Here is a 13,360-nt window from a genome sequence, read left to right as displayed (position 1 = left end):
GTCCTTCTTCCTGGGCACTCTTGAGGAGCCAGACTGGGAGATCATAAGAAACTTCTTTTTCTTTCCCCACCCCCACCCAGTGTGCATGTTTGTGTGCCTGTATATATGGGGGGGGGGGTCTTGAGACAGGTTCTCACTTAGTGTTCTGGCTGTACTGGCAGTCACTAAATAGCCAAGGCAGGGCTCCTGGAGCCCACACTGATCCTCCTGTCTCAGCCTCTCAGTGCTGTAATTACAGGCACCAGCCACCACTTCCTGGTCAGGATAAGCTGCTTTCAAAAACACAGTGACTACTGACATTTGGACTTACCTTTGGGAGGAGACAATTCTTTTTGTTGGAGAAAAGGAAGAAAAAAAAAAAAAAAAAACAGAAAACAAAATGTTATCCAGTGCACTAGCATAGTTCAAGGCTAGACAGAACTACACCTCTCTTTCTCTCTCACTCACACACACTCAGAGAGAGAGAGATCACAAACAAAACTTTGGTTACATGGAGAAGCACCACTATCTTTTTGGGAGTGAACAGAGACAGCTCTCCTGGCAACGACACCACAGTCTGGACTGGAAGCAGCCAGGTGGCTTCAGACACACCAGGAATGCACAAGTTCTGGGTCTGATCCCAGCATAAAATAACATAAGATTAAAACTGAGGCTGGAGAGTTGGAGCAGCAGTTAAGAGCGCTTGTTCATATGGAAGCCCCAGGTTCAAGTCCCAGCACCCACATGGCCGCTCACAGCCATCCGTAACTCCAGTCCCAGGGGACCCAGCATCTTCCTCTGCTTCCAGGGCAGGGCGTGCAGTTGGTGAACAGCCATGCACATGGAATAATAAAATCAAACAAGATTAAAGTTAAAACTAGAACAGGACGGGAGAGTTGGCTCAGTGGTTTAGAGTGTGTACTGCTCTTCCCAGAACCCACCGTGGATGGTTCACGATGACAATAACACACACTCACACACGCATCATGCATACACACCCCACATACTGCACATACATACACAAACACACCCCACGTGTACACACACCCACAGCACACATACCCACAGCACACACACACACATCCACACACACAGCACACACACACAGCACACACACCTTGCAAACAGAAATTTTTGAAGGAAAGGAAGCTGCTGCACACCTCGCCCTGGGGGAAAGCCAGGGGCTGTGCCGACGACCTGAGCTGAGTTTTTCCAAGGAGCAGAGTCCTGGGCTTTGGTGAGACACGGCCACGCTGGCTTCCTGGCCAAGCCACAGTCCACCTGCCTGACGGAGCGCACACAGGTGAGACACCTGAGCTGGGTGGGGATGAAGCTCTTGAAGACACCTAACGTGTCCGGGCCCTGAGATACAAAGGCTGGGTCCTGCCTCCCGGGAGCTGCTCACACAGACTGTTCAGTCACCGAGTGCAAGGGGTGAAGGAGAAATAACGGGCTAAGTGTTCACAGGTGGCGTGTGAGCTCAGGAGTCCTCCTTTTTGCAAATCTTCCCGGGAGAAATGAAGACAGGATGAGGAGGGATAGGACTGAGGCCTGAGGCCCACTTCTTTCTCCTCCTAACAAAGGGAACCTGGGAATCCACAGGGCTGTCCCACAGTGAACTGAGACCAAAGCATGTGATAAGATTAACTGGACGGAGAGGCGAGCAGGTCAGACTAGGAAGACAGAAACCAGGCGCAAAGGCCCAGGGGTAGGCCTGGGAGCAACAAGACGTGTGGAAGGCCTGCACCTGTGGGCCCAATCCCCAGGGTCATGCCAAAACCATCCGCAGGAAAGTTATGAGATGTTATTTGAAGCTCCCGGGCCTTCGGTGACTCCCACCTGCAATCGCAATGCAAGCGTGAGCCAGGCCTGGCCCCATGCGCCTGCTGCAGCCAGGGGTCCTGCAGCAAACCTACAATCTCAGCAGCCTGAAAGCAAGGCGGGAAGAGCATTGCAGGGTGGAGGACAAGCTGCCTTCGCAGCATAACTAGATCCTGCTAAAAAGACAGGTGCACCTAACAGTAAAGTTTAAGAGCCTGGGAAATATTCCCTGGTTACAGCAGCAGCTACTATTTCAGAGGATCTGGTCCAGAAAATTGATCCTCTCCTGCTATCTGCAGGAGAAGTACATTGCAGGCAAAACATAATGTAAAATAAAAATTTAAACTTTTTAAAAATTAAAAATGAAAATTAAAATTAAAAGGGGGGGCTGGAGAGATTGCTCAGAGTTTAAGAGCACTGGCTGCTTTTCAGAAGGTCCTGGGTTCATTCCCAGCAACCACATGGTGGCTCACAACCATCTATAGTGAGATCTGGCGCCCTCTTCTGGTGTGCAGGTACACATGCACACAGAACATTGTACACATAACAAGTAAAACTTTGGAGGAAAAAAAGGGGGGATGCTGGAGAGACCGCTCAGCAGTTAAGAGCACTGGCTGTGTTCCCAGAGGACCTGGGTTCAATTCCCAGCACCCACATGACAGCTCACAACCATCTATAACTCCAGTTCCAGGGATCCAACACCTTCATACAGACAGACACGCAGGCAAAACAGCAATGCACAGTAAATAATTTTTTTAATTCCGATATTTGTTTATTACACTAGGATTTGCCCCATGCATGACAAATGGGCAGGACTCCTGCTCCCTGCATTTTTTTTTTTCATTTTCTTTTCAGACAGGGCCTCACTGTGTTGCCGAGTCAATCGTCCTGCCTTAGCCTTCTGAGTAGCTGGGATTATCAGGCCCAGCCTGATAATGTACTTTATTTTACTTATTTTAAATCATCTTTTATTTTATTATTTTGTTTTGAGTGTTCCAGACAGGGTTTGGCTGTGTAGCCCTAGCTGTCCTGGAACTCACTCTGTAGAACAGGCTGGCCTCGAGCTCACAGAGCTCCGCCTGCCTCTGCGTCCGGTGTGCTGGGATTGAAGGCGTGCGCCACCACCGCGCAGAGAAAGGTGTCAACGGACGAGAAGAGGGCGATTCTATGTGATGCCCAGCGATGGCACGGGACGAGAGCAGCCTGCCGAGCTGCGGACTGATGGCGAGCGGGGGACGGAGCAGGTGGCATTCACACCTTGGAGGTCGGCCGGGGTCCCTGGAGCTAAAGCCGCGCGCTCGGGGCGCCGGAGACTGAGCGGTCCGCAGCTCCGGGGCTGACGCTCGCAGGGCCTCGACCACGCCTCTCAGGGGAGCGCTGGTCCGGGTGGGCGGGACCGGGGGCGGGGCGAGGCGAGGGGCGGGGCCGGGGCGGGGCCCTGGTGGGCGGGGCCGACGGGCAGCCCCCCGCCACGCTGCAGTTAGTTGCCTTGGACCTTCCTGGCGCTTCGGCGCGGGGCGGAGGAGCTCCGGGCGGCTGAGTGCGCCCGCGCCGCCGGACCGTGAGCCGCGAGCCGGGAGGAGCCAGGTGAGCCGCGCCGCGCACAGCGAGCCGAGCCTCCGGCCCCGGTGAGCCGCGCCACACGCCGCCCTCCGGGCCGCCGGGGGCAGCGGCGCGGGGCTCGGAGCTACGCCGTCCGGCTCAGGGACCTTGGCGCCCGCGCGGCGGCGGTGGCTGGGTGGAGGGGGCGGTAAATCAGTAACCCGCAGCGCACACAGGGCCTTTTGTCCCCCTGCGTTCAAAGAGCACCCTGGTCAGCGTTCTGGTTACTTATTGCCCACCGGGGCGGGGGCGACGGGCCGCTGTCTGTGCAACTCCGCTCGGGCACCGCGCTCCCGGGGGGACTAAAGTCGGAGCACGGCAGCCCTCGGGCGGGTGACCCAGAGCTCCTGGGATAAAGATGAGAACACAGATAGGCGCAGTCACTCGCCTAGAGGTCCCCGTCCTGGGAGTGCGGGAGGGTGCGGAGCACCGCGCTTTCTGATGACAGCCTCGGGTCCCAGGAGCGATCTTAAGCCGCCAGCCGCGGCCACCTGGCTTGCAGCGCGTGGCTGTGAGTTCAGGGCAGCCTGGAGTGGGCATAAAACCTTCTGGGACCTGTCCACCCCAGCGCAAGCTGGGCGTGGTAGGAGTCTTTTGTAGATGGGCCGAGCCATTCAAGGATAGGGGACAGGTCAAGGTTCTAAGACCTTGCTAAGCCTGTGGACTGGACGAGAGGAATGAGGGACACAAAGGTACAGACACGAGAGCAAATTGCTGGATTTTAGAATTCACTGAAGGGACTAAAGGGACAGGCAGCGGGACTAACAAGATAGACACTAGCGTTTAAAATGAGGCCTTGAAAAGCTGGGCCTGGCCCGCATGAGCCTTGACAGGTGCTAGCCAGGCTGAGGCAGGAAGCTCGAAGTCTGAAGACCTGCTTGGTTTACAAAGCTTCAGAGCCAGCCTGCCCGGGCCACTTTAGTGAGACCTTGTCTCAAAATAATAAAAAAGAAAGAAAGAGAAAAGGCAGCCTGCAGTTAACCCTTGTAAAGTGGGTGACAGGGTGAAAACAAACCAAACAAACAGAAACAAACGTACTGGACAGCAGAACCGAGATTGCCAAGATTCCAAGGAAGAAATGAGCATGACCCAGCCTAAGTAAGGGCAGGGAAATGAGATGCAGAGTGACTGAGGAGGTCAGATGGCCTGAACGGAGCGGCAGCGGGGAGAGTGGACTGCCGGGCAGGGCTCCCCGCTTGGCGAAGTTTGGAATGCGTCTTCTGAGAATCCTGCTGTTCTCTCCAACTGTCCATATTCTAAAGCGGGACTGTTGCAGAGAAGAGTATGGCCCCCGTGCAAGGATGGCACAGAATTCACAGAACACTTACCCAGCATGGACAGGGCCCTGAAGAAAAAGAGCACTGACCCAAAGGTGCCAGTGCCGCCAGGTGTCAGGCAGACCTAGGTACAGCCTGTCTGTCCCCGGGACCACACTGGTCCCCGATCATGCTAAGGCTGAGCGCCGAGGCTTCCTTTCCGGAAGCACACCCCACACCCCAGCATTTGGACAAGCGTGTGCATCAAACTTAACAGCAACAGTTTGGAAGCAGAGAGAGACTGATTCGTGTCAGACAAAGGGTTCCAGGTCACACTCAGTGAGGCATTGGGAGAACATCTCAGCAGCTCTGTGCGTGTCACCCTCCATCTTTTACCTTTTATCCCCGAAGCAATCCTATGATGATAATGGTCCAGACAGGGACAAAGGTAGGTCTTGGCAGGAATCAGGATTTGAGTTTGTTACTGTCAGTCATGCAACGTCTGTGCTAGTTACAAAACCAGCTAGACGAGAAGCTCAGTGGCACAGTGTTGGCTTAGCACGCGAGGAGGTCTGGGGTTCAATCCCCAGCTCTGCAAAAGCAATAAGCAAAACCGAGCAAGCTTCTGTAGTGTCTAAGATGAAGGTTGAGGGACAAACCACGGGAAGTGTCCTCAGGGCGGGCTCTGGCTGTTCTTGATTGGGACCGTGCCTTGTTAGAGCACCCAACACTGGAGGGATGCCAAGCTGACAAGGAAATGTCAGTGGGGGCCCATGTGACAGCATCCAGATGCTGAAGACCGGCCTTGTATTAGATTTCACTTCTCTTCAACTCTTCAGCAATGGATTAATTTATTCAGCAAAAAATAAATAAATAAATGATGTGTGCTGAGAGTAAGCAAAAGATATGTCACCATCTTTGCTTCCTTCCAAGCAAGTAATCCTGAAAATGTTCTTTCTGTGAAGGCATGCCAAGGTCTCAGTAGGACTCAAGACATACAGGAAGTCCAGTGCCCGAGAGCACTCGCTCGCATACACACACACACACACACACACACACACACACATGCCCTGCAGAATCTCCTAGGGCTCAGCAGCAGTGCTGGCCCAGCCTTGGTCCAGCTGCCCCTTGGCTGGGGGTTCTGATGAGCCAGCTGACTGCTTCCTGTCTCTGTGTCCCCATCTGCAAAATAGCGAATGGGGCAAGAGAGCACACATAACAGGCCCTTTCCTCCCCTCTCTCTGTTTCAGGGAGGCACTCAGCAGGAAAGAAATGTGGCTGCTGGCGGCCCTGCTGAGCTTCCTTCTGGGGACCCCAGCCTTGTTCCTCGAGGTCTCTGAGGAAATGGAGCTGGGTATGGCCCCTAGGGTGGGAGCGGGCATTGGGGGTGGCATGGACTGGCACCAGAAAGGGCTTCTGGCTGAGCAAAGCTGGAGAGGCTCCTGGCCCCAGCCCTGGGACAGTGGCAGCAGGGCTCCCAGCCAGCACTCTCCTATCTGTATGTCTCCCAGAGAGGATTAGCCTAGCAGGGCGCAGGGCCTGAGCTGGGCTGCAGAGCCAGTGGCGAGCCCCTGAGCCCCTCGGCTGTAAGTCTAAGTGCGTCGTTCTATGCACTGGGTGCGTTGGCCGGGAGGTGCAAGCAGCATGTGTGATGTATGTGCCGAGTACGGTGTGCCTCAGGAGTGTGGCCCAGTGTCCTGCAGGTGGCACCTATGGCTTGTGCCTTGTGTGTGTATGTGTGTGGATTTTGGGCAGTAGCATGTCTAGCATGTGTGTCAAGCGTGTGTGTGTGTGTGTGTTTGTGTGTGTGTGTGTCAACTCCCAGACAAAGTGTGGCATCGGCCCTATGCAAAGCATTTGTAGCATGTGGCTATGTGTGTGTGAACAGCATGTGTCACAGGCTCTTTGTGTCCCATGAATGTAGCATGTTCTCTGTATGGGGGGGAGTGAAGGGCTGGCCTCCCATGGAGCTCTGGGTGTCGTGACTTGTGCCCTCTGCCCACAGAGCCCTGTCTAGCCCCGACCCTGGAGCAGCAGGAGCAGGTGCTGACTCTGGCCCTGGGGCAGCCTGTGCGCCTGTGCTGTGGGCGTACCGAGCGTGGCGGCCACTGGTACAAGGAGGGCAGTCGACTAGCTTCCGCTGGACGAGTCCGGGGCTGGAGGGGCCGCCTGGAGATCGCCAGCTTCCTTCCTGAGGATGCCGGCCGGTACCTCTGCCTGGCACGCGGCTCCCTGGCTGTCCTACACAATCTTACCTTGACCATGGACGGTAAGAGGGTCTGGAGGGGGTTTAAGGCTGCCTTGGGAGAGAAACCCTCCTCTCTTGGACTTCAGATGTCTTCCTTTGTCCCTGAATAGACTCCTTCACCTCCATCCATGATGAGGACCCCAAGACCCTCAGCGGCAACTCGAGGGGGCATGCTTACCCCCAGCAAGGTTGGTGTGTCGCTGAGGAGACCTGTGTGGGAGCCGAAGTCAGCTGAGGGTCCTGATCCCTCTTCCCTCTCCCTTCAGCGCCGTACTGGACACACCCCCAACGCATGGAGAAGAAGCTGCATGCGGTGCCCGCGGGGAACACCGTCAAATTCCGCTGTCCGGCTGCAGGCAACCCCACACCCACTATCCACTGGCTCAAGGATGGGCAGGCCTTCCACGGGGAGAACCGCATTGGAGGCATTCGGGTGAGTCCCCGGCTTCCAGGGCAGCCTCCCCCTTGTTTCCACCAGCTCTGGATAGCCCCTCACGCAGGTGGACCTAGCTAACAAGGAAGGCAGTTACAGAGCCTCAGGGCTGGACAGCTCTGGCTCGTGTTCCCAGGCTGCTGCTCTCTCCCAAGCCTCACCTCTGAGCCTTAGCAACAGCTAACTCTTGTGTTCTGGCGGGGGGGGGGTGTTTCTCACTGCTGGTGATGACGTTGATGTTGGGGGGCACTGAAGGTTTGTTTTTATTATCTTTATTTACAAATACCTTGTGCATGGTAGCCCACATAGGCCAGGAGGAACGCCAGATCCCTGGGAGCTGGAATTATATAGCCAATTGTGAGCTGCCTGATGGGTGCTAGGGAACAAATTCAGGTCCTCCAGAAGAGCAGCACATGCCCCCAACCACCGAACATCTCTCCAGCCCTCAGGATACCGGTTTGACACAGGGCTTCTCTATGTATCCACGGCTGTCCTGGAACTCACTCTGTAGACCAGGCTGGCCTCGAACTTGGATCTGCCAGCCTCTGCCTCCCGAGTGCTTGGATTAAAGGCATGGGTGACCTGGGGTGATGATGCTGGTTCTTCTGATAGGCTAGTACAGGCTAGTGTCCAACCCCCACCTCCTGTGGAGTGTCTCCCGTACAGTGGGAAGAAGCATGGACCAGTTGGCATCCTAGGTCTTAGGGTACTGTAAAGAGGAAACTGAGGCTTAGTGGGCAAACACTAGCACAAGGAGCACACCTAGACAGGGTGCAGCTAAAACCTCAAAAGGTTCCTCCTAGGGCTCAGATTACATTTGTCATTGTTGTTGTTTGTTTGACACCAAGTCTCACTCTGTAGCTGTGTAGACTTGACTGGTTTGGAACTCACTCTCTAGACCAGGCTGGCCTTGAACTCATAGCCTCCTGCCTTTGCCTTCCAAGTGTTGGGATCAAAGGCATACACCACCATGTCTGGCCTTCAGACACTTCTTAGTTTTTGGTTTGTTTTGTTGGTTTGTTGGTTTGTTTGTCCAAGGCAGGCTTTCTCTGTGTAGTCCTGGCTGTCCTGGAACTGGCTTTGTAGATCAGGTTGGCCTTGACCCCAGAGATCCTCCTGCCTCTGGCTCCCTAAGTGCTGGGACCAAAGGGGTGCACCACCATGCCTGGCCTTCAGACACTTCTTTTTTCTAAGACTTGCTTATTTTGTGTGTGTGAAAGTTTGCCTGCATGTGTGTGTACTGTGTGCGTGCCCAGTGCCTGCAAGGCCAGAAGAGAGTGTCAGACCTCCTGGGACTGAAGGTGCAGATGCCTGCGAGCCACCACGTGGGTGCTGGGAATCAAATCCGGGATCTCTGGAAGAGGGGCTGAGTTCTTAACTGCTGAACAATGCCTCCAGCCCCATTCAGACTCTTCTTCCAGCCTTTTTCTCTGTCCAAGGATCTCTGGCCTTGGCTGGACCCTCTCTGAGACTAGGAAGATTGGGAAGGGCTCCAGGGGCAGATTCTGCCCTGCCCCTGCCTTGGCTTTCCTGGGTTCCCTCTGAACAGGTCTGTTCCTGCTTGCAGCTGCGCCACCAACACTGGAGCCTGGTGATGGAGAGCGTGGTGCCCTCAGACCGTGGCACATACACCTGCCTCGTGGAGAACTCTCTGGGTAGCATTCGCTTTAGCTATCTGCTGGATGTGCTGGGTGAGTGGACAGGAGGGCGGGGAGGGCGGACAAAGAACTTGGCTTATCTTGGGCTCCATCGTTCCCTCTGGGTGGGTATCTTATCTTCTTGTCTTGGAAACAAAATGGAGTCAGTTCCAGATGAGTCAAATAGCTCCAAGGGTCAGAAGGAAGCAAAGGGTTTGTGGACTGAAGGAGAAGTCTGCCTACAGGGAAAGGGAGAAGGGCATGCGGGCAGGTGGCACGGGCTGAATTCAGCCCTTAAGCGCGCAGTGCACTTGGGGCAGGTATATTGTGCCACGGGTGCAGCATGTGTGGGGTGGGGGACAGGCTGTGGAATTTTACAATGTGAGGCCAAGAAGCTCTTCTGGACCCAAAGGCAGCAGGGCCGTAAAAAGCTGAAGGAAGGTAAACAAAAGGTAGACAAGATCTGAGCTGCCTGTCCAAAAGTCCTTCCCTTGAACCGGGAGGTCGGCTGGGGCGGGTGAGCTGGGTGGTTCTGCGGGTGCCACTGGTCAGGGTTGACGGCCCGGCCTGGCCCCCAGAGCGGTCCCCGCACCGGCCCATCCTGCAGGCCGGGCTCCCAGCCAACACCACGGCTGTGGTCGGCAGCGACGTGGAGCTCCTGTGTAAGGTGTACAGCGACGCGCAGCCGCACATCCAGTGGCTCAAGCACATCGTCGTCAACGGCAGCAGCCTCGGCGCCGACGGCTTCCCCTACGTGCAAGTCCTGAAGGTGCGCGCCCCCCTTCCCCGCTGGGCTGAGCCCCAAGCACCCTCCAGCCGCAGTGTGGCCCCAGAGCCCCCTGGGACCCAGCCTGTCCTCCGCTGCAGACCACAGACATCAACAGCTCCGAGGTAGAAGTCCTGTACCTGAGGAACGTGTCGGCTGAGGACGCGGGAGAGTACACCTGCCTGGCGGGCAACTCCATCGGCCTGTCCTACCAGTCGGCTTGGCTGACTGTGCTGCCGGGTGAGGGCCTGGGGAGGGGGGCTGGGGGCGGCCTGCTGGGGAGGCGGTTTCCTTGGCCTGTGGGGTACAGCGATTTATTTTTTGTGACTGCCAGACACATGCCCCCACTCAGCTCAGCAGGGATGTGTTGGATTCTCGAGACTGTCCCTGCGACCCCGGGGTGTGAGGGTGTAGCTTCAGCTCTGTCAGTGTGTGTCGCTGGAAGCGCTGGTAGCTGTGGGGCCTAAGCTGGGGAAAAGGGCCGGTGCAGCTGAGCGCGCTGACGGCTCGGTTTCTCTGTCCATCTAACGAGCAGAGGAAGCCCTTGCGTGGACAGCAGCTTCTGAGGCCAGATCCACAGACGTCATCCTGTATGTGTCTGGCTCGCTGGCTTTGGCTGTGCTCCTGCTGCTGGCCGGTGTGTATCACCGACAAGCCATGCACGGCCACCACTCTCGCCAGCCTGTCACCATACAAAAGTTGTCCCGCTTCCCTCTGGCCCGACAGGTACCTGTCCCCCCAGCCCTGCCCCATGCGACTCTCAGCCCAAACCCCAGCAGGCACAACAAATCTCCTGCTTTGCAGTTCTCTCTGGAGTCGGGGTCCTCTGGCAAGTCAAGCTTGTCCCTGGTGCGAGGCGTCCGGCTGTCCTCCAGCGGCCCACCCTTGCTCACAGGCCTTGTCAACCTCGACCTGCCCCTAGACCCACTCTGGGAGTTCCCCCGGGACAGGTACAATGTGCAGGCCAAGGATGGGGTGCCAGCTCAGGAGGGGTGCCCACAGACCTGAGGCATGGGCCTTCTTGATGTCCAGGCTGGTGCTCGGAAAGCCCCTGGGTGAGGGCTGCTTTGGGCAAGTGGTTCGAGCAGAGGCCTTCGGCATGGACCCGTCCCAGCCTGACCAAACCAGCACTGTGGCTGTGAAGATGCTCAAAGGTACACATGAAACCTGGACAGGTGGGCAGGGGTCGAACAAGGGACTGTGGGGACTGCCTACGCAGGGGCGTGGTGGCACAGGCCTGTAGTCCCAGCACTCAGGAGGCCATCAGGAGAATCTCTGTGAGTGTCAGGCCAGCCTGGTCTACAAAGCGAGTCCAGGACAGACAAGGCTACACAGAGAAACCCTGTCTGGAGACAAACAAATAAAACGTCTCAGTCTCAAGGCTGGAGAGATGGCTGAACCAGTAATTGTGCTTGCTGCCCTTGCAGAGGACTCAAGTTCAATTCCCAGCACACACATCAGGCTACTCAAAACCACCTGTAGGGCTGGGGAGACAGCTCAGTGGTTAAGAGCACTGACTGTTCTTCCAGAGGATCAGAGTTCAAATCCCAGCACCCACATGGCAGCTCTATAACTATAACTCCATAATCTGACCCCCTCACACAGACATAGATGCAGGCAAAACACTAATGTGCATAAAAATCAGTCAGTCAATCAATCAAGCACTTGTAATCTAGCCCCAGGGTTTCCAACATCTTCTGGCTTCTGAAGGCTCCCAACACACGCACACACATATCACATCCACACACACGCGCGTGCGCATGTCTCTGTGTAGGCTTGGCTATCCTGGCTTGCTTTTACAGGCAAAAAACAAATCTTTAAGGAAAAAAAAAAAGTCCCAGGTTCAAATGGGGCCTAGCAGCGCAAGCCTTTAATCTTAGGAACTTGGGTGGAGCGGTGCTGCTAAGGCTACAGACTGAGCTCAAGTGCAGTCCGGACAACCTAGGAAAACCTCTTCCCGAGATAAGAAGAGGGCAGGCTGAGGCTGCCTAACAGTCAAGGGCCAGCGTCACCAATGTCCACTCCCAGTAATGACAGAGAGCATTAAGGAGCCCAGGCCCCAGGCAGTGTTCCACAGTGCTCTGCGGTCACTTGGCACTGGCCCGCTGAAATCTCTTGTCTTTACAAGTTGACTGCTTTTTCAGATGCAGTCACACTGCACAGTCCTGGCTAGCCCGGAACTCACAGACCAGGCTGGACCTGAACGCACAGAGATCCACTGGCCTCTGCCTCCCAAGGGCAGGGATTTAAGGCAACTATCGTGGTGTCTGTGATATGTGTGTAAGTGTGAGCATGGGTGAGCAAACACCGTAGCCTGTGTTAGCCTCAGAGAACAACATGTGGGAGTCGATTCCAGGGACCAAACTCTTGTCCTCGGGCCTAGGCACCAAGCCATCCTGCTGGCTCCTTACACTTTCTTCTGTGTGGCCATTATTTATTGTTTTGTTCTGCATAAGTCACATCACACTCACTCAGTCTTTTGGTGTTTGGTATTATACCATTTGGTCCTACCCGTCTTGCTGGGCCCATTAGAACCTGCCGCTGCTGTCCCCAGCCCCTGCGCGGCCCCTCCTCCCTCCACTCTGCGCAGCTGGAGCCAGCTGGCCTTTCTGTGAGGCAGTGATTGTGGAACAGGCTGTTTTATGTTGGTGTGTGGCTAGGATAAGAGTTCCGTCTTCGTCCCAAGGCAGCAGGTCATCTCTGGGGCCTAGTCCCTGGTCCTCTGCCCAGTCTCTCTGGAGAAATCATGGCAGTCTCTTCCCTCAGCGTGCGTCCTGCCCCTGGAAACGGGTGCCTTTCCCCAGCATGCTTAGCACAGCCTCCTTCCCAGCTGGGCCTCCCTCCCATCCCATGGCCTGCTGGTGGGAAGGCTATCTCTCTCAGACTCTTCGTGTTTCATCCTTGCAGCCTCTGTGTTGCGCTTCACAAGAGCTTGAGAGAATCGTGGGGCGTGGGTGTGTGCTGGCCGTGCATGTGGATGCAGGCGTGGGTGTGCGACCTTAGGAGGCTTCCGCTACTACTCACAACCTTTTTCTGAGACACAGTCTCTCACTGGCCCCGGTGCCCTCTGTCTCAGCTTGAGCACTAGCTGGCCATGCAGCTGCCAGCCACCTCCAGCCTGAGCCCTGAGCGCCAGGGCAGCCGCTGCTGCACAGAGCTTTCACACGGGTGCTGGGGACCCGAACTCAGGTCCCCCTGCTGCACACACCTTATCCCCTGAGCGTCTCCCAGACTCTTAAAGCCAGACAGAGTGGCACATATCTTCATTCCCAGCAGCCAGGAGGCTGAGGCAAGCAGATCTCTGCGTTTGAGGCCAGCCTGGTCTACAAAGTTAGTGCTGGAACAGCCAGGGCCACACAGACAAACATTGCCTTGAATAAATACATGAGTTGTTTTGTTTCATTACGATTTTGCTGTTCTAAATAGACTGTCCTGGAGCTGGATATGTAGATCAGGCTGGTCCCAAACTCACTTACTTCTTTTGAGTTTCACGTATGAGTCTATATTTAGATAATGTCCACGCCACTCTACCCTCCCTCCAAACCATCCTGTGCTTCCCACGCCTTTTCAAACACACACACACACAGATACACACACACACACACACACAGATACACA

General features: G+C 55.6%; 1 protein-coding gene across 1 annotated transcript in view; it reads left to right on the top strand.

The window, feature by feature from the left end:
• Window positions 1–3,261: 3,261 nt before the first annotated feature.
• Window positions 3,262–13,360, top strand: part of Fgfr4 (fibroblast growth factor receptor 4) — a 13,161-nt gene continuing 3,062 nt past the window's right edge. Inside the window, exons 1-11 of the mRNA XM_055595803.1 lie at window positions 3,262–3,387; window positions 5,909–6,012; window positions 6,664–6,927; window positions 7,017–7,094; window positions 7,173–7,339; window positions 8,907–9,030; window positions 9,555–9,745; window positions 9,844–9,982; window positions 10,278–10,468; window positions 10,547–10,692; window positions 10,775–10,896. Of these exons, the coding sequence (XP_055451778.1) occupies window positions 5,931–6,012; window positions 6,664–6,927; window positions 7,017–7,094; window positions 7,173–7,339; window positions 8,907–9,030; window positions 9,555–9,745; window positions 9,844–9,982; window positions 10,278–10,468; window positions 10,547–10,692; window positions 10,775–10,896 (1,504 nt within the window). The 5' untranslated portion in view covers window positions 3,262–3,387; window positions 5,909–5,930. The remainder of the gene's footprint in view (window positions 3,388–5,908; window positions 6,013–6,663; window positions 6,928–7,016; window positions 7,095–7,172; window positions 7,340–8,906; window positions 9,031–9,554; window positions 9,746–9,843; window positions 9,983–10,277; window positions 10,469–10,546; window positions 10,693–10,774; window positions 10,897–13,360) is intronic.

Source organism: Psammomys obesus, unplaced genomic scaffold, assembly GCF_907164565.1.
Source record: "Psammomys obesus unplaced genomic scaffold, mPsaObe1.curated_primary_1811, whole genome shotgun sequence".
Classification (NCBI taxonomy): domain Eukaryota; kingdom Metazoa; phylum Chordata; class Mammalia; order Rodentia; family Muridae; genus Psammomys; species Psammomys obesus.
This window is presented reverse-complemented; position numbering and strand designations above follow the sequence as displayed.